Consider the following 19,257-nt stretch of genomic DNA (forward strand, 5'->3'; position numbering starts at 1 on the left):
GCGCATGAACTTGGCACTAGGAACAGATACTACACTTTTGGTCCAGGCGATCAAGTCGTCAACTTATGATCTGTCCCCCAATGGAGTGCTCTTTAGAGAACTTAAGTCTTTTGTTTCGTCAAACTTTATTTTCTTTCACATTAATCATTGCCCACGGGCAAGTAATAAGGTAGCGGACGCTATTGCAGCTGTATCGAAGATGGTGCATGCACCCCCGCACCGTATGGTCGGGTGATGTTCCTACCTCCGCCCAAGTTCATGTTGCCAGCGACTTAGATTGGCACGTTGAGTAATGGAATGCATGGTTCCAGATTAAAAAAAAGAGTTAGTTCCAATGTTTACCCCTCCTTTCGTCTTTTTTGACAGGGATTATCCCATTTAAGCGAAATTCATCCATCTTACCCTATTTAACCAAAATATATGCCAGATTTTACCCCTCTTTAGATTTTTGAACATTCTGTCAATTGATTCCCACATAATTTGTAGGCGTTTTTCGATTCGCTTTGGTTCGGCTCCAAGCGCTGGAGGAAAATATCTTGAGCTGCTCCTCATTTAGACCCCATCAAATCGATCAATTTCATCCACTTCTCACCCATGCTACTTGAGGAGAAAGGTGTGGCTGCTCCCAGGTGCACCTACACCCGCATGAACAGTACACTTGAAAAAAATATAAAAAAATCCAAAAAATGCAAAAAAAAATGACATCAAACAAGATCAAAAGTTTTAGCTTTCCGTAAAATTTCATGACCAAATAACATTTGAGGAGCCCCAGCAAAAAAAAATATCACTCCTAAAAAGTGAACAAAACTTTGAACACAGATTTTGTTATTTTTGCTGAGGGCTCCTCGAATGTTATTTGGTCACGAATTGCAAGAAGCTAAAACTTTTGATCTAGTTTGATGTCTCAAAATTTCAGATTTTTCCCATTTTGATTTGTATTTTTTTCAAGTGTACTGTTCATGCGGGTGTAGGTGCACCCGGGAGTAGAAAACACAGTCTCTATCAAACATGTTATAATTTGGAACAGAGAGGAGTAGTATCACTATTAGCCAGCCGTAGACTTATTAAACCAAGAGATGCAGCGGATAAATGTGTTGTCACGTACTGCTCTCGGTGAGGGAATAGATCGACGTCCATGGGCAAGCTTCACCGTTATCATTTTACCAGTAAAACCCGGCCCTGCCCTGCCCTGCCCTTAATCGGGGTCGTAGCTAGGGAAAAAATGAGCAAGCTGCATTGCGTAGTGCTGCAATTAAGCTCACCAACAGCTTCCCCATAGGAAAGGAAAGATGCTAACCGATCGAAGTTTCACCCTTCATGCATGCAGTATCATGCAATGGAAAGATGCTACTCCCTCCTTCCATCTATATAGGGCCTAATGCGTTTTTTGAGGCTAACTTTGACCAAATATTAGAGCAATAATATATGACATGCAACTTACACAAAGCACACCGTTATATCCGTGTGTGAAAGGAGCTTTCAGTGATATAATTTTCACATTGTGCATGTCATGTATAATTAATCTTGTCAATAGTCAAAGGCGGTCTTAAAAAACGCATGAGGCCCTATATAGATGGAAGGAGGGAGTAACTACATCTGATATACTTATATACTACTCCATCTATAAATATGTGTAGCTAGCTTCCATCTGTCTTGGCCGAGTGAGAAACTGAATTGCTTCTGCATGCCTCCTCCTATGCCAGCAGGCGCTAGAATTTGGATTGCTAAATTCCAGCATGCAGTAGGTGAAAACTTCCCCATAGGAAAGGAAAGATGCTAAACGATCCAAGTTTCATCAACTTTCAAGTTACTGCCATTAACATGGAATGGAAGACGCTAACTGCACCAGATATATGTAGCAGGGATACCGCGCCGGGAATTACTCCATGCTTCCATCTGTGTCTAGCTCGGAGTGGGAGTATGTAGGTGATCGAAACTGAATTGCTTCATCGATGCAGCAACTGTTGAGCAGTCTGCATGCCTCCGCCGGTCCGAGCAGCTAGCTAGTTCCACTATATAAGGAGCTGCTACAATGCATGCGCCACGGTGCACCCTGCAAAGTCTTCTCAAGTCCGTTCTCCACACCGGCGGCGATGCGCTACTGCGAGGTGCTGCTGCTGCTGCTACTGTTGGTGGGCATCGTGCCCACCCAATGCTTCGACAACAACCCGTTGGATCCAGCCCTGTAAGTCTCACTGCTTTCTCGTTAATTACTACGTACAGATCAACGATACTAGTAGTGGAGTAGTACTTAGTGTAGCAGCATGTACTACGTCCGTACGTATGCAGGAACTAGTAGTAGTAGTATTTACTATTTTTCTGATGGATGGATGGTATATTCATGCGTGTGCGTACGCCCGTATGCAGGAACTGGTACATGCCGTATGATCTCCTACAGATCAACATGCCGGCTGCTGACACCGGCACAGCATATGGCTTGGCCATGAATGATCTGCTGTCCAGGGTGATGGCCGGGAGCACCAACGACGTGTACGGGAGACATGTCCTGGCGCAACAGAGGATCAACCATAAGCCTTACCGCTGGCTGATGCTCGACCTCATCGGCCGGGCGGACGACAGGACCATGATCGCCGTGAGGCAGGACAACATCTACATCTCCGCCTTCACGGACAAAGCTGGGACATGGTACGTGTTCAAGAACGTTGCTGCCCTCAATCTCGTTCCAGGGGCGACCACTCTATCGTTCGACGATGACTACGATGGCCTCGTCGGGTCGGGCGGCTACAAGGCACTGGGCTCCCTCGTGCTGGGCCACGAGCCGACGCTGCAGGCCTTGGGCCAGCTCGCTGGCTACAAGCCCGCGCCGAGCGGCGACTTGGGCGGCCTCCCTCGCGCCGTCGCCGTGCTGGTGGTGACGCTCACCGAGGCGGCGCGCTTCAGGGGGATCGCGACACAGATCACCACCAACTGGAGTCAGGACTCGCCCTCGGCGATCTTAACAAGCTGGTGGTCAACTGGAAGGCCATATCATGCTCTCTGCTGCTGGCGAAGCAGAACAACGACGTGTGGGAGGGGAGCAAAGAAGCCACCAAACTAGGCGACCCTAACGACGGCATCGGGATCCACACCAAGAAGCAGGCGATTGATGCTGTTCTCGTCGTGCTCTGGCCATGGAAGCAGAAGTGCAGCAAGAAAGTTACGTGGCTCGTCTAGATGTTCGATAGCCACGAAATGAAATACGTGCTGTACCACTGTAACAGGATGCATTCATGTTCAGATGTAATCCCATACCCTACATGTAATATGTATACAAAATGCATACATGTTGTGGTTCAACTTGAAATGAAATAAACGCTAATAGCGCTACATGCATGGACACTTCTTTTGGTGTGTGTGTGTGTGTGTGTGTGTGTGTGTTGGAAGTAACTCATGGTTTCCACTACCCAAAAAAAAACAAGATTCAAGGGGACGTGAAGGACTATGAGGATCAAGTACTAGACAAAATTCAGTTCGAACCTTAGAAGCAGACTAGGACAATCAATCGAATCTCAGCGAGTTACAGATATTCATATTTAGTTTCTTTTTCATTTATTTCCCAGTAAGCGCAATTCTTCTTCTCTTTCTCGCTTTCTAGTCTATATAAAGAAATTCACAGCGAAAGTAGGTGTTCTATATCAAATATCCTCAGACTGATTTGTTTTAAAGGGGTTCGAACCAGCCTCTCTGCATTGCACTTTGCAGGGGTAAGACTAGGTTCCTATAATCCCTCCCCAGACCCCATCTTGTGTGGGAGCTTCTATGCACTGGGTCTGTCCTATATTTCGCTATCTTAATGGATTTTGGAAAGGGGTGCAGTCAGCAATGGAAAAGACATGCCTCGGTTAATTAGAAAGCTTGGAGTTAGCACACAGCATCAATCTGAGCACAAATCTTCCCCATTTCTCCAGTTGCTGTTTGCACTCCAAGCTTTCGATCCAGTCCGATTTAGTGTCTAAACTAGTGCCAACAATCATACGAGACATTATACAATCAATCTGAAATAACTATAACCACCGGACACCAGAAAGAAAAGAATCATCTTCCAGCCAAAACCTTGTCGTAGAAAGGAAAATATTACCGCTTTTCAACGGAATAGTAACCACTTGTTTGAGCATGATGAAGCACTCTAGCTATCCTTCATGTGAGCATGTCGACTCCCAGAACAAACTCTTTGAACCTGGTTATGCAGCCCATTGCCTGCTCGAATTCGCTGCTCTCTAAAGCAAAGCTGAACCGGCAGTAGTCCGGTATCCCGGTCCATTTACTACTGCTTATACACAGTCCAGTGGATCTAAGAATGGCTTCCCTGATGTTGCAACCATCGAGCGTGCCTTCAAAACCTTCAGTCTTGAATGATTTGCCAATGTAGGCTGTCGGTTTCGCCAGCATCGAGATACCACCATGACAGCCAGGAACATCCCAGCCACCGCTCACAAGTGTCTGTTCATTGCATAAAAAAGAAGAGCATGTCAAAAATTGCCTCGCAAACTCTACAACGCGCAAATTCAAGGTCCTCACAGCCAGTTGTGCAAAAGTATGTCTAGCTAACTGCATATTACCATTTCCTCCTCGAAACAGCCTTTCGCCCCGCTTTATATATTAATAAAGCCATACGACCGAAGGTATTGAGGAAATCCTCAGAAACCGATCAAAACACAAAAAACGACAAAACTAGCCGGAACCGCTAAAAACCACCACTAAATGCCTCCACGAGTCGCCGAGAAGAAGCACAAAGTAGTCACACTCATCGGCGACGCCCCCAAGAGGGTCACGACATGAAGCACCACCGCCGCCGTGTCCACCGAGGTAGACAAAGGATTTCACCCTGGGTGTCGGAGGGCAAGGAGAGGACCAAAGCGGGGCCCCAAGAGGAACGTAACACCCATGGGCATTACCGCCACCAGCACCAAGGCGCAAAGCTTTCGCTCAGCCCGACCCCCCTACCACGTCGTGGGAACAGGGCACAAACCCCTCCCCGTCAGGGACCCACCGCAACAAACCAGGAACTCCAGATCCCACGACTACCACTGGTCACCCACCACAACGCACCTCGCCACCCACATGGCCAAAGCGCATTGCCAACACCACTCACCATGCTGCTCGCGGAGAGCCAAACCAATGGTGGCCCCGGCATCCAAGACCGCCACCACAGCAACACGAGATCGCCACCAAAGGAGCACCTTTGTGCGGACATCACTGGCATAGAGATGGATCGCATGTCCCCGAGAGGAGAGACCTCCAGCAGCAAGGCCCAATCCCGCCTGGATCTAGCCCTCTGACCGACGATGCATCCAGGAACGACACCCGCCGGCGACACCAGGCAGCATGCCTATGAACCCCCCTGCCTGTACGCTGCTGCCGAAGTCACCGGGCTACCCCCAACCGCCAGCTTGTCATGGTTCCTCTCGCGCCGCCCCTCCAGATCCGTCCGGCACTGCGTCAAGGACCATCATGCACCAAGCCGGCGAGGAAGCGACCCATGCCGCCCAACACTGCCGCAGCCACAATCTGGATGGGACCATCATCCCTAGCACGCCACCGCGCCGCCATAACCAGCTTGACCCGCAGAACGCCGCCGTCTGTCAAGCTCCGCCCGCCACAGCCTGCCACCGCTCACCCAGTCCCGCACGGGCCGGGACACAACAGCCGCCAAGGAGTTCCTCCGCCCATAGAACTAGGGTCGCCACAAGAGAGCACCTTGCTGCTGCCGTCGACACGGGCTTCGCCCGGCGGCGTCCTCCGGCAGCGACACAAGGGGGGAGGGGATTGGGGGCAGTACTAGGTTTAGGTCGAGTCTCCCTGGACAGGTACGACCGAGGAATTTTTTTTGCCCGCATATTACAATTTCTATGTAATACTCCCTCCGTCCCATAATACAAGAACGTTTTTCAAGCTAGCATAGCTTGAAAAACATTCTTATATTATGGGACGGAGGGAATGGTACATATCAAACTGATTTTTCGATGGAATGATTGCCAACATGAACTCAAGTTACTCAGATTACGCTAATAAGGTTCTGCCAATCTTTCTATGTGAAACTAAGATCTGAAGGGAGTCCAAATTTAAGAGGGCAGTTCAGAATGTTACAAAAGGCTAACCTTTGCCAAGTGGTTGGCATGATTTTTCAGTGTCTCCTTTTGCTCCATGATGAGATTAGAGAAGTGTTGATCCCTCTTGTTCTTAAGACCCAATAGCTTTCTGAAAGTGTACTTCAATGTGCTATGTGGCTGACTCAAGTTTGCGAGATTATGTTCAACGTCGGACAGGTCATTGAAAATTAAAAACCCAAAATCAAGGCCACTCGCAGTCAGCCCAAGGGACAGCTCTCCGAGCATAAAAGCTGTGAATGGGGGATCTAAGCAAACATTATAAGAAAATCTTTCCAAATTTCTCCAAGCCCAGCGGTCGGTTTGGAACTCCAGACCAGAGAAGGAGGTATCTATCACTACCCTAGCTCCATGCATAGCACAAATAGAAAGCAGATCTCTTATCTCTTTGTCACTGTACAGGAAACCAGAAGGGTTAATTGTAGGGCCAGAAATATAGACCCAGCAGGCCCAATTTTCTTCCTCAGTTAGAGCTTTGTTTAGAACCATTGGTTCAATCTTGAATCCTGAATCTGAATTTGTTGGAATGGTCGAGATGTTTGCGTTCATAAACTTTGCTGCTGAGACATAGTGCCCATTGGTGCCCAAAGGGAAAAAGAAGGTACCTTGTTCTTGCACGCAGCAAAGAACAAGCTTGTTGAAGAGTGCAACACAGGTGCTTCCATAGATAATTTCCATACCGAAGCCATCTAACCTGTCAGAATAACGGTCTCCTGGGAAACCACCATAGTAATGTTTCACCAGCTTTTTAATGCCGAAATGAACATCAGTTTCAGAATCCGTGATGTTCTGCCTAACAAAACTTTCAAAAATGGAAGTGTTCACCACAGAAGGTACTGGCAAGAAGCTGCGGTCTAGATCCATATGAATGATACTACATTCCTTGGAGTCAGGAACGAAAAATTCAGCTTCTTTTAGGGTTGACATAGCTGAATTAGAAAATCCTATCATCTTCTGAGGTATCACTTCTGCAGGTTGTCTCTACAAAAGAGCAAGGAAACATCAAAAGCCTAACCAAAAGTTAAACATTAAGGTCAAAAGATATTCCATAGGCCCCCTTTCTTTTTAAGTGTGATATTCCATAGATACCAGGGCATATTATTATTATTACTCATAGTTAGACATCAAGGAACATAATCAGTCATCCTACTAATATATTTAGTTGTTCACTCTGAGTACCTGTTATCCAACTAAACGGCTGAGTTATGCTGAGAGGAATGTCCACTATTGGCACCATTAGACAGAACAGTTTTCCATTATCATGAGGATGAGTGGAAAACTGCGGGAGTTACGTCACGATTACCTCTCGCTGTGCATGCCGGTTGTCAATTTGGAACGCCAGTAGCTCGTGAAAAAGACAGCCATAATACTGTTGGCTGATCATAGAAGTATGTCCTTCCAATAGCTCACTAGTTTGTGACAACGCCTTATAGACAGTTTCATCCTCAGATATGGCAAAACCAACTTCCATATCAGAATAAACCTGCACAATAATCCAACTTCCAGATCAGAATAAACCTGCACAATAATCCAAAATAAGGTAGAGCACATGCAGATTAAAATATTTAGGAAGTTTCTAAAGCAGGTGTAAAAATGCAGAGAAGTTCAAATACAGTGTAGGATCGTCTTTAATGTATAAGACCAACCATCAATCACATATACACATCCGGGTCAGGGCGTCAGGATGAGACACATAAGGTATTTAACTCATCATAATAAATCGTAGTTAAAAGGAGACATGAGAGATCGATCCACCATGGAACAAAATTGATGTGGTAAAGTTATAGGCACCTGATCCTTTACTAGACCACAGAGTATAACTGCATGCGAAGGTAGGGTGTTCTCAGCAAGATACTTCAACACACCATTAGAGTTTGGCGGGCTAGACAACTCCAGATGCTCTGAAATATCTACGAACAGCCGGGAACCAATATCTCTTGTTGCACTTAGTATATTCACTAGAGCAGCACTGGTGATAGCCTCAAACTTAGCCATGCAAGTAACAACCACCTGAGGCTTCAGTTTCCTGATCAACTCAACCAGCAAATCTAATTGGCGTGGTGCTGCAATTACAATGACTGTGTCTTCAGCATGGTTACAATCTGCTCTTCCCTGAAATTTTAAAAAGAAGCATTAACATCAACATTCTTGAATCATCATATTTTCTTCACCTAACAGGCATGCCTTTTCCATTATTCCCGTTGAACAATTTTTTTAAAAAAGAAGAAGAACATTGCACCATTAAGTAGTACACATTGGGTGTTGCTTGAAGAAGTGTTGCACTACATTCACAAGCTGCATATGCATGCATGGGCCACACACAGGGAGTACCTCAATTGCTGAGGATGTTAACCATTGCTTCGGCAAGTGTCTGATCAGATGTTCATCCACAATTGCAAGCGCCGGTGAGAACAGTCGAAGAGAAATTTCTATGGCAACAACACGAGAAGGGAATACAACAACATTCTGGTGCACCAGAAAAAAAAGGAGGATCATATGAAGCACATGATAGAAGCGGCAAATAAGTTGATCCTATGAATTTCAGGTATAAGCGAACACAACTAAGAAGCCTTACATCAGAAGTTAATGGGATGTTGTAGTAGCTCTTCATAAATTCAACAACAAGATTCCGGAAGTTTAAACATCCAAATGGAGGCTCACAAGGATTGGACTTATTCTCTTTCAAAAAACTAGCAAGGTATACTAGGAAGGCCATTTTTTCAGAAGCAACCGAATCATTATCAAAGGACAAATCAAGGGAGCTGCTGATTTCATTGAACCCATCTTTAAGAATCTCAAACTAGTTGGTGATGATCCCAAACAAGAATATCAAATTGTAATATGATACTATGAGGCGAGAAATGGAAAATCTATGCCCTACTAAAACCAGAACATAATGCTGGCATGGAAAGATTTCCTGGTTTCACAAAATTGATACATGCATAATTTTTGTTTGCCAGAGCTTACTGATATGGAATCCACGGCGTAGAAATAGGCGTTCACAGACACCTTGACCTGGTCGGTCTCCTATGTTGAATATCATGATACCCATAGGCTTTATGACAGCTATCCCTTCTTCAACTGCCCGAGCAATCAACCTGAGGCCAAACTGGTCCTCAAAAAAACCCTGGAGGTAAGAGATGCAACAAGTTTAGAAACATAACAAATAAGCACAAGGGAAATGGAATAGAACATTCAGCCATCATATGAAACATTGTCTTGATTAATACTATGTGTGCATCATGTCAAATGATGATGAAATGCTTAGCAATTGACAAAAACTTCTATTTATAGGGATCAAAAGAGATATGTTGCAAAAAAATGAAGTTGTGCAAAAGGTGGAAGTCGAGGTGAGGAATTTCAAACATGGAATACTGCCAAAAGAGTTATTCTAGTATCCAGCATTTAGCCTAGTTGCCCTTTTAATGTAGACTGCCAGTCCTGTCCTTCCTAACCATCCAGTTAAAGTGTTAAACTGATTATGATACTTGTGGGACCAAGTTTTCAGTACAAATCCTATATTATTTATAAAATTTATTTAATTATATCAGAGCTAGCAACACATGCCTACAAGGAAATAGCATACACTCCGAGGACATTTTTTTCTTATATCTGGTTATATACAAAATGTAGGTACTTCAAAGAGCAATCAAGAAATAAGTTCACTCCTGGTACTCCTATAGTCCTACTCCAGCTGGAGAAGCGACATGAAGACAAATCGCCATTGGTATTAGGTAAACTGAATGGAATAAGTTCAACACATTACGCATGTCAATACATTTTCCTTAAGTGGTAATCATGAAGAAGATATATCTCTACTTACCTAAAGAGCACAGTAGTTGCTCAAGGAGTACAAGAACTTTTCACTTGAATTTTCAGTCATAATCTTTGACATTGCCTCTGGATTGGGGTTAAGAATCTGAAAAGCAGATTTCGAGAGTAAGCAATTTCCTTCAGTTCTGGTCACTATAATTTCCTTTCACGATACAGTAATAACTAACCGTACCTGTGGTATGTAGCCAACAATGCAATCAAGTTCTATCTTGTTATCTATACAGTATGAAAGAAGATCAGATTCATGGAATTCAACTCTATCCAGCAATGTTTTTCCCTCCCTGTCATAGACCGAGAGACCATTGTCGTCTAGGGCATTCAAGTACAGATTTATCCATGCAATCTTGATGGCCCTTGGGTTAATATCCAGACCATAGACCTGCAAAGAAATAAACAATGCTCAGCTTGGGTTCTGACAGAAACAACGGCTGGACTATGAAGGTAACAACTAGCTGCTTGCAAATTAATTTGTTTGACTGACATCTGCGGATCAAAATCTAATTGGATGTTATTTCCCTCTTTCCTGCTTTAAAGGACACACTGCTCAGTTCAAGAAAAAAGGACACAATGCTCAGCATGGTTGGAAGAATGTGTGGTATTAGACTAGATCCTTGCTCAAAATTGAATAGAATATGCTCGGTAGATATTATTTTTCCTCAGAGGTACCAAAAGTGTTATATCATTAAAGCAAAGTAAATGTATAACTGATGTGGCTCCCACTTCTGTAGCAATGACGATAAGATAAATTATTGACAGAACTAGAGAAAACCACCTTCAAAGGGGACAACTTCTCTGCAAGCGCAATAGATATCCAACCATTGCCACACCCCAGCTCTGCATACGTCTTATCCCTGGAAGTGGAATCTTGATGCTGATTAAGGCCCTCATAAAAAGCGAAGGACCAATCTTCAGGAGTGAAAATGCTAGGTATCTCCATCATTGTTAGCTTCGTGCTTTGCTGGAACCCTAGAAGCAGCTGATAAATTAGAAGAGAAAAATTGATAGTAACACTCTCCAAAGTATGTAGGCTATGCCCTATTTTTTTTCTTACTGCAATAAGTTTGATCACTGCAGTTAGGATTGTTCTGCCAAAGATGAATTGTAAGAAGAAAAATAGATAGCATCAACCTCCAAACTCTGCAGCTTACACAAAAGAATGAAAAAAAATGATGCTTAGAGGCCATGAAAACATTTCTCCGAGTACCATTTGACCAATGCCTTGATGTGTGCTAATCTCATTTGAACTTCCGTTGATCCTCTATGACCATCAAACTTCCACAAGAAAAGAAGGTGGTCACATTGAAGCCATATCTTTGAATGCAACTAGCTCCCACAAAAACAAAAAACAAGTGTCTGTTTGTGGTTCACTTTCTCACACACATAAATTTGGCTCCAACTAGTCACAAAAAAAAAATCTTGTTCCCACAAAAACAAATAGTATATGCATATATTTCTAAACAACGTATAGGGAATCTTGTAAAAAAAGTGCTAGGGATCAGATACACTAAGAGAGTAAGCCTCACACAAGGAGGCACACCACATTATGTGCAGTGCCGGATTCTGAAGCAAACGCTAAAAGTTAAATAAATCTCATCAAGTAAACTATGTCAGACAGATCCGGAGTGGCATTGTTTCCATTTTATATGAGCACCAAAAGTCCAAAACAGAGAGTGTGATTTATTCAACAATCGAGACTGAAGTATTCCCTGCATAAGGAGCAGGGGGATCAAGTCTCTGCGCAATTACACACTCATAGTCATAGTCTCACACATAGTTGCAGTCCAGGGACACCTAGCGCTTACATTAGTCAGCAGCATTATATTTATAGGCCGCCACATCCACATGCCCACATGGTTGACACTCCAGTGGAATCGCCCACGCGCTTTACCTAAACACTACAATAACCCATAGACGTGGCCATAAACAAGATCATTGTCATGCACGCATAGCTGTACTCTTACTACTTCTTTATTAGTAAGGCAAACTAATCATCAAGACCTGATTCTTCGCAGTCCGCGAAATTTCGACGGCCAGACGGCCGATTTCCGCGAAAGGTGATACGTTTGCGGAGAGGACTGGGGGGCCGACCTTGGATGTGGGGGTCGACGACGACGTCGCGGAAGTGGAAGGTGAGGAAGCGGTGCTCCTGCCCGGCGTCGAAGCGGCGGCGGACGGCGCCGAGGAGCCGTCGGGGCGCGACGCGGGAGGCGCGGGCCTGGAGGCACTCGAGCACGGCCTCAGCGGGGGCATACGCGGCCTCGCCCAACGCCGCGCACGACGACAGGAAGGCGTCCACGTCCTTGCTTTCGTCCTCGCTCGCCGGCGCAGCCATTCGCCCTGGTTGGCCTCCGTCCGAGAGGAGGGGGAGGCGGGCGGCGGCGCCGATCGTGGTGGCGGACGAGTGAGGTGAGGGGCAGAATCGTAAAATGGCTGCTTGGGGAGGTGGAACCCCCGTGAAACAGTGCAGACACGATTGGACTGTCATCGAGCCGTGGTCAACCGCAGAAAAATGCCTACCCGGTTTGGTCGCTCGAGTCAACCGGTGGTTTGACATCCGCATGCTACTGGATTATAACATGTTTTTAGATACTTAGATAGACTAGTAATAATGTGCGTGCAATGCATGTTTATTTTTTTTTACGGGGTAAAAGGAGTTTTTATTGCAAAGTGATCTCTATTATTAAAGCAGAATTGAACGTCGCCCGTCCCCGCTTGAAATAGAAAAAAATGCCACGTCCTCCCATCCCGGCTCGGAACAGAAAAAAATTATCACAACTGCACACCTGTCCCACCTCCCACTCTCCCCACCCCCTCGCCCTCGATCACGTCTCCCTCCCTGACTCCCGATCTCTCCCCGACCCCTCGCCCCCGATCCTATCTCTCTCCCGCCGCCGGCCGCCCCGACGCATGACACGTCACGATCCGCCCGCAGAGAGAGCTAGAGAGAGAGAGAGAGAGAGAGAGAGGAGTTGGAGGAGGATAAGGAGGAGAGCAGCGGCGGTGCTGGGGCCCTTTCTCCTGCAGAGAGAGAGAGAGGGGGAAGGGAGGGAGGAGGAGCAGGAGCGCAGTGGCTGTGTTGGTGGCCCTTCGCCCGCATAGAGAGGGACGGAGGGAGGGAGGGAGGAGGAGCGCAGCGGCGGTGCTGGCTTATCCCGTGCCACTGGATCCAGATCCTCAGGAAAAGCGGACGCGGCCATCGTCGTTGTATCTGGATCTTGTCCTCTGCCCTCCTCAATTTCCCCGGCAAGACGGAGGTCGGTAGGGATGACATGTAAAGGGACTTCGCTGGCAGGCTCCGCCTTGCACCCTCTACCTACCCAGCAGCCTAGCTTCCCCACCATTATGGGCAGAGCCTCCTCCGATGGACACCGAGTGGGGATGAGGTGAGGCCAAGGAAGAACACATCGGGATGGACGAAGAGGTAAATGGTTTACAACTGCATGTGAATTTCATGTGGAAATCAGTATCTGTAGTTTCAGTCCATGGGATTGGTGAGTGTGTTGTGCTCAGTTTGTTATCTTGAGGAATTAGTTACTTTGGGAAAATAGGGAAAGCATCGGACTTAAATCTTTTACTGCTGAGTCGATGAAAATCGGAGAAATAGAGTAGGTCGTGTTTGTGCTCCATGCGATTTGTGACTGAGTTGTGTTTAGAATCTTGACTTGATGAAACCGTGGCTGCTTTAGTTGCATTGGGGCCATAAGGGCAACATCTGCCGTGACATAACTCCTTTGGCTGTCGGAGGAAATTTCAATAAATATGGTAATAGATGGTACTGTAATAGATGATTCCAGTGATTAGTGTTGCCGTGACAGAATTCCTTTGGCTGTCGGAGGAAATTTCAATAAATATGGTCATAGGTGGTACTATAATAGATGATTCCAGTGATTAGTGGCTTGTTCTGGATTAGAAGGTATTATCTTAACATCCAAGATCTCCCGTTTAGTATTATGGTTCAGTAAATGATTACTTACTTACAATAGCTTTACAAGGGACTACCGGTCCCTAGAACTCTGTTTCTTAAAAGTTATGTGCAATTTTTTTATACCAATATTTTGTCCAGATAATTTCCTATAAATCAGTAAATTGTTTCATTTTGATTCAAATTGTTTCATATTGACCTGTTACCATATTAAGCAGTCATCCATAACTGGCCGTGCATTTTCTACATGAGTAGCTCGTGATTATCAGTGCTCCGTGGTAATGTTATAATTGTGTAGACATGAAGGATTGTTTGGCTGTTTGTGGCAGCCGTCGCCAGCTGGTTGATTCTCCTCGCAGCTGGTGTCCATCGAGGTCGTTGACTCCTTCATCCGCCTTTGTTGCTCCCGCGGGTCCGATCGACCTCACAACATGTATCATATTTCAGTTTAGATACATAACTACATAAGGTACTTCGTGAACATTGGTCCACCTTTATTTTTATGCTAAATTGTTTTGGATCACATAATGCACACCATGAGCACTCAGGCGAACTTATTGTGTGCCATCTTCACCTATTTGTTGTTGTTTCCATACTGACCATGCATGCCAGATTCCCCATCCACAAAGTTTTAGTTTGATTGTGCAATTAAATGTGTTTGATCTTGGATGGCATTTCTATATACTTCATAATGTTTAGTAGTCCCTCCGTAAACTAATATAAGAGCATTTAGAACACTAAAATAGTGATCTAAATGCTCTTATATTAGTTTACAGAGGAAGTAAGTTTGAATAATATAGAACCCGATCACATCTAATTTGTCTTAGCATGTTGCTTTACTCATAAGATCATCTCTCCTTCCTAATAAGCTAATGGTGAATAGGGACAAAACTTTTTCTGAAATAAATAAAGCATTATTCAGGGTAGAGAATGTATGGAGGTGCATCCTTTTGAGTTGGAGACTATTTACAATTCACCCACTTGCAGCTATGCCCTTGACTTAGCAGTGAAAAGGGTTTGATGCCCACGCCAGCAGAGGTGGTTGCGGCAGTGTGCCTGAGTATACGCATCACCATCTTGGTGGATGAGAAGCAGGCATACACAGCGGTAGCGCCGCTCGTGAATTTTTGTGAAAGGGGACAAGAAATTTGGTGCTTGGATGACATTTCTATGTCGTTCATAATGTTTAGTACGTTCAAATAATATGGAATCTGTTCACATCTAATTTGTCGTAGCATGTTTATTTACTCATAAGATTATCTCTCCTTCTGAAAGAGCAAATGGTGAATAGGGAGACTCTTATGTGAAATTAATCATTATTCAAGGTAGATAATGTACAGAGTGTATGGAGGTGCATCCTTTTGAGTTGGAGACTATTTATAATTCACCCACTTGAAGCTATGCCCTTGACCTAGCAGTGAAAAGGGTTTGATGCCCACGCCAGTAGAGGTGGTTGCGGCGGTGTGCCTGAGTGTACGCATCACCATCTTGGTGGATAAGAAGCAGGCGTACACAACGGTAGCGCAGCTCGTGAATTTTTGTGAAAGGGGACAAGAAATTTGGTGCTTGGATGACATTTCTATATCGTTCATAATGTTTAGTAAGTTCGAATAATATGGAATCTGTTCACATCTAATTTGTCGTAGCATGTTTATTTACTCATAAGATTATCTCTCCTTCTGAAAGAGAAAATGGTGAATAGGGAGACTCTTATTTGAAATTAATCATTATTCAAGGTAGATAATGTATAGAGGTGCATCCTTTGAGTTGGAGAATCTATAATACCTAAATAGTTCATCCCCACTAACATATTTCTCTTGACATGCAGCCTATACACATCATCAAGTAGGTCCACATACACAATAATTTTCTCCTCTAAATAATCTTCCTATAATTATTTCTACTACTATGTTGCATGGCACGTAGCCACGTACTCTGGTGGAAGATGAAACGAGGAGGCCCACCGTCTCTCACCTGGACCCTCTTCCCTGGGTATCGCTAAGTTTCGCCCCGAAAAAAGGTGTACTGCTAAGTTTCAATCAATATTGCGCCACACCATTTTAATTACTAGGAATTGGTTCATCTTCCTTCTAATAACCGAAGAGTTCCGACGAGTCGCTGGAGACGCATGGTTTTATCCTCATCTCCCCGTCCCCACCACATGAAAGATGGGCAGTAGGTACGGGATGCGCTGCCCAACTTGCTGGCGGACGACCCAGTGCCCTCCTCTAGCTCTAGCAGCTCTGGCATCAGGCTTCCCCGGTGGCCGAGCTTTTGGGTGCGCAAGCAGGACTGCGATCAGCCGTCGACGGTCAGGCTGTCGTTCTACTGGTTGTAGCAGCACATCTCCGCGTCCTACTTCCGCAACATGAACGACTCGCTATAGCTGTCGTTGGTCGACAGGGGAGGACGGTCGCCGTGGACTTCTCCAACTATCCCTGAATGGATCGGATAAGTTGAATCGTCGATCGCCCTATACCCCGTACGTTGCTCCTACCCTCCAGGTCGCCCCCGCTAATCACGTCCAAATCTCGGTGCTTCTTTCCCGCTACCCGCACGTGATACTCTTGATTGCTGACTTGCTGTTACCACTTACCACCCCGGTTAGGCTTCCTCACACGAATGCTCAAAGTATTTTCTATACTACTTATGTCAGATGTGAACTCACAAGTACTTTAATTTGGTATATGTTTCTTATCCAATGCCAGTCTAGCAGGGATCGGGCAGGAAGGATGCCCAGGCAAACTATTGTTCAGAGACGGATCTGCAGGGTTCAGGAGCAGGTGTGTTATAGGCCAATCGATGGTTATCTCCAGCGACAGGGGCAATTAAATTAAACACTGACGCGTCGTATATTGCCGCGAGTGGCCAGTGCGTTTCCTGTCAAAGGAACTCCAACATGAGGCTGTTAATCTCTCTGTCTGTTTCCCGATGATCCATGATATTAAAGAGGTGATGAGTTCTTTTGCTTCGGTTCAGTTTAAAAGGAACAAGAACAAGATGGTGCATGAACTTGCTGCTCTTACCAGATCGAAGGAGGATTTGTTCATGGTCGCTGGAGAGAGACATACTGGATCTTCATGTAACCCCAGTCAATGAGTAATGTATTTACTCTTTTCCTAAAAAAGTAGTTTTATTTGCTGTGCTTCTTGATGTGAACTCACAGTTTCAATGAACAGGAACCAAAAATTCAGTGAGCATAAACAGTATATTCAAGTGGAGCATTAGGTTCTTCCCCTCTACAATTTATTTTTTTGAAATAGCTCTACGATTTTCTTGATGATTTGCTAGATACCCCTGATTGGTTCAATCCATTATGTCTTGAGAAAACAAACTGGTTTGGCATGGTTGTTCTTGCTAGGGTAATTACTGTTGATGTTTTATGCCTTTATGTTTCTCTGATACTTGCCTTGATTTTAACCCTTCTGCATAACTCTGCAGCTGACTGAACTTGAAATGCCACTTTTATCCAAAGCACATCCTCCTTTCTTTCAGTGCAGGAAGCAACAGGGAGAAGCTACATGCATATGTATGATTGTAACCATGTCTCTTAATGTACGACAAAGCTTTATGATCTAAAAAATCCTATAGGGGATACTTTTCAAAAGTTCCAAATATTCCCCAGGATATTGTGACGTCCCTCCAATGCTAGCAGAACATCAACAGTTTCTGATGAAATACAGAGGTAATATTGCACTCCCACATTATCCAATTTCAGGTTTAATATAATGCTCTCACCTCTCTTGGTTTGATGGGAAAATAAGCAGTAGTAGCAGCGGCTACTTACATACCTCGCTATAGCCGGCACGTAGGCCAGATGCCCACGCACTGAGTACGTAGGCCAATGCCAATTAGGGGCGAACATTACTCACTGTCAAGGTACTAGAATGGTCATTCATTTGTTTGTTTCCTTTATACATACCTCGCTATAGCCGGCACGCAGGCCAGATGCCCACGCACTGAGTACGTAGGCCAATGCCAATTAGGGACGAGGATCAACTACATTACTCACTGTCAAGGTATTAGAATGGTCATTCATTTGTTTGTTTCCTTTATTTGTTCAAATCTCTTAGCAATGCAGGTATGACTGATTTACATCAAGAGCTGCACATAATACAAAATAAGTAGGAGTATCTCAAAATGGCAATACGTACATAACGTTTCATACAGTCTCTGTTTCGGAATCCCTACTATGTGTTTCATTCATACTTATGTGCGTAAAATGAGATAGCTTGAGTCGTATCACTATATTTAGTGAAAAAGTAGACCGCATAATTCAGATTTTGTTATCTTTGTAATTATATAGCAATTATAATGCACATTGCAAAAAAAAACCCACAAGTTCATATATCAACACCGCAAACAAAATAATTTGATTTGTGTATTATCATGTGCATAGGACCAAAATTCGCCGCAGCAAGGCGCGGGGTAACATTTAGACCCCTCATGTCTATAATACCTAAATAGTTGATCCTCACTAAATCTAATGCTCTCAACATGCAACCCTCCACATTATCAAATGTATCACGTCATCATCCAAATAAAACTATTTTGTAGCACATGCATTCTCCAATTTAATTGTTCCATCTCCAATGGTCTAGCATACATGCATACTCTTTGTTCAAACACAATTACTTCAAAAAATAATAGCTTTTGAATTAGATTATTTTACTCATACAAAATTTATCCAAATTTAATCTTTAAATCCCGCAGCAACGCGCGGGGAAATCACCTAGTATTTACAATTTACCAGCTTGCAGCTATGGAAATGACCTAGCAATGAAAAGTGCTTGATGCCCTCGCTAGCGGAGGTGGTTGCGATGGCGAGCTCGAGTGTACGCATCACCATCCTAGTGGGTGAGAAGCAGGCATACAACCACAGGAGGATAATTTACTCAGGACAAGCATCAGTTATGTAAATTGTTCATCAACATAGTTTTGCAAGTCATTGAATCATGTTCCGTCACCTCTGCTTACTGTCACTCTTAAGGCAAGAGGACCTTTTCTAAATGTACTCCAGTATTGTTGAGCCTCTTCTATTTTTTACTTTTGGCATGAACAAGGATTCATATTGAATACTGTTACATAAGTACATGTTTGTAGTTAGCGTGGAGCCATAGACTCACTTGCCATCTGCGCTTGCTGTTTCATATGGTTTTATCAATAGTAAAGCTTTTGGAATTACAATTATAGTGATTTAGTTGGAATAGTATGGATTATGACCTGATCTTGTCACTAATACTGTTAATTAATTGTAAATGTTTTTCTCATTCTGGAGTGTAATGCCATGGACGTCTCATGTGATTTCAGTCTTTTCAGTGTGCAAATGGTTAGAGCATTTGTCTTATATATATACATGCCATGTATCAAAATGACCATGAAGGATGTAGGTGC

The 19,257-nt window shown here is 44.3% G+C and overlaps 1 protein-coding gene, 1 long non-coding RNA gene and 1 pseudogene across 16 annotated transcripts; 2 read left to right on the forward strand and 1 right to left on the reverse strand.

Moving 5' to 3' along the window:
• Positions 1 to 2,093: 2,093 nt before the first annotated feature.
• Positions 2,094 to 3,174, forward strand: LOC119283625. The gene is made up of 3 exons (XM_037563091.1): positions 2,094 to 2,185; positions 2,368 to 2,950; positions 3,016 to 3,174. Exons 1-3 carry the CDS (start codon positions 2,094 to 2,096, stop codon positions 3,172 to 3,174), a joined length of 834 nt encoding a protein of 277 aa, XP_037418988.1.
• A 716-nt stretch (positions 3,175 to 3,890) lies between these two features.
• On the reverse strand, positions 3,891 to 12,350 carry LOC119286646 (annotated as a pseudogene).
• Positions 12,351 to 12,755: 405 nt separating this feature from the next.
• LOC119286647 lies at positions 12,756 to 19,050 on the forward strand. 15 transcript variants are annotated; one of them, XR_005140606.1, is made up of 4 exons: positions 12,756 to 13,362; positions 14,193 to 14,332; positions 16,572 to 16,646; positions 16,736 to 19,050. It is a non-coding gene; the product is annotated as an uncharacterized LOC119286647 (long non-coding RNA). The 15 variants fall into 15 exon arrangements; XR_005140604.1 differs by having other exon boundaries at positions 16,580 to 16,646; XR_005140602.1 differs by having other exon boundaries at positions 14,193 to 17,882; positions 18,617 to 19,050.
• Positions 19,051 to 19,257: the final 207 nt, after the last annotated feature.

The sequence above is a fragment of the Triticum dicoccoides genome, chromosome 4A (assembly GCF_002162155.2).
Source record: "Triticum dicoccoides isolate Atlit2015 ecotype Zavitan chromosome 4A, WEW_v2.0, whole genome shotgun sequence".
NCBI classification, from domain to species: domain Eukaryota; kingdom Viridiplantae; phylum Streptophyta; class Magnoliopsida; order Poales; family Poaceae; genus Triticum; species Triticum dicoccoides.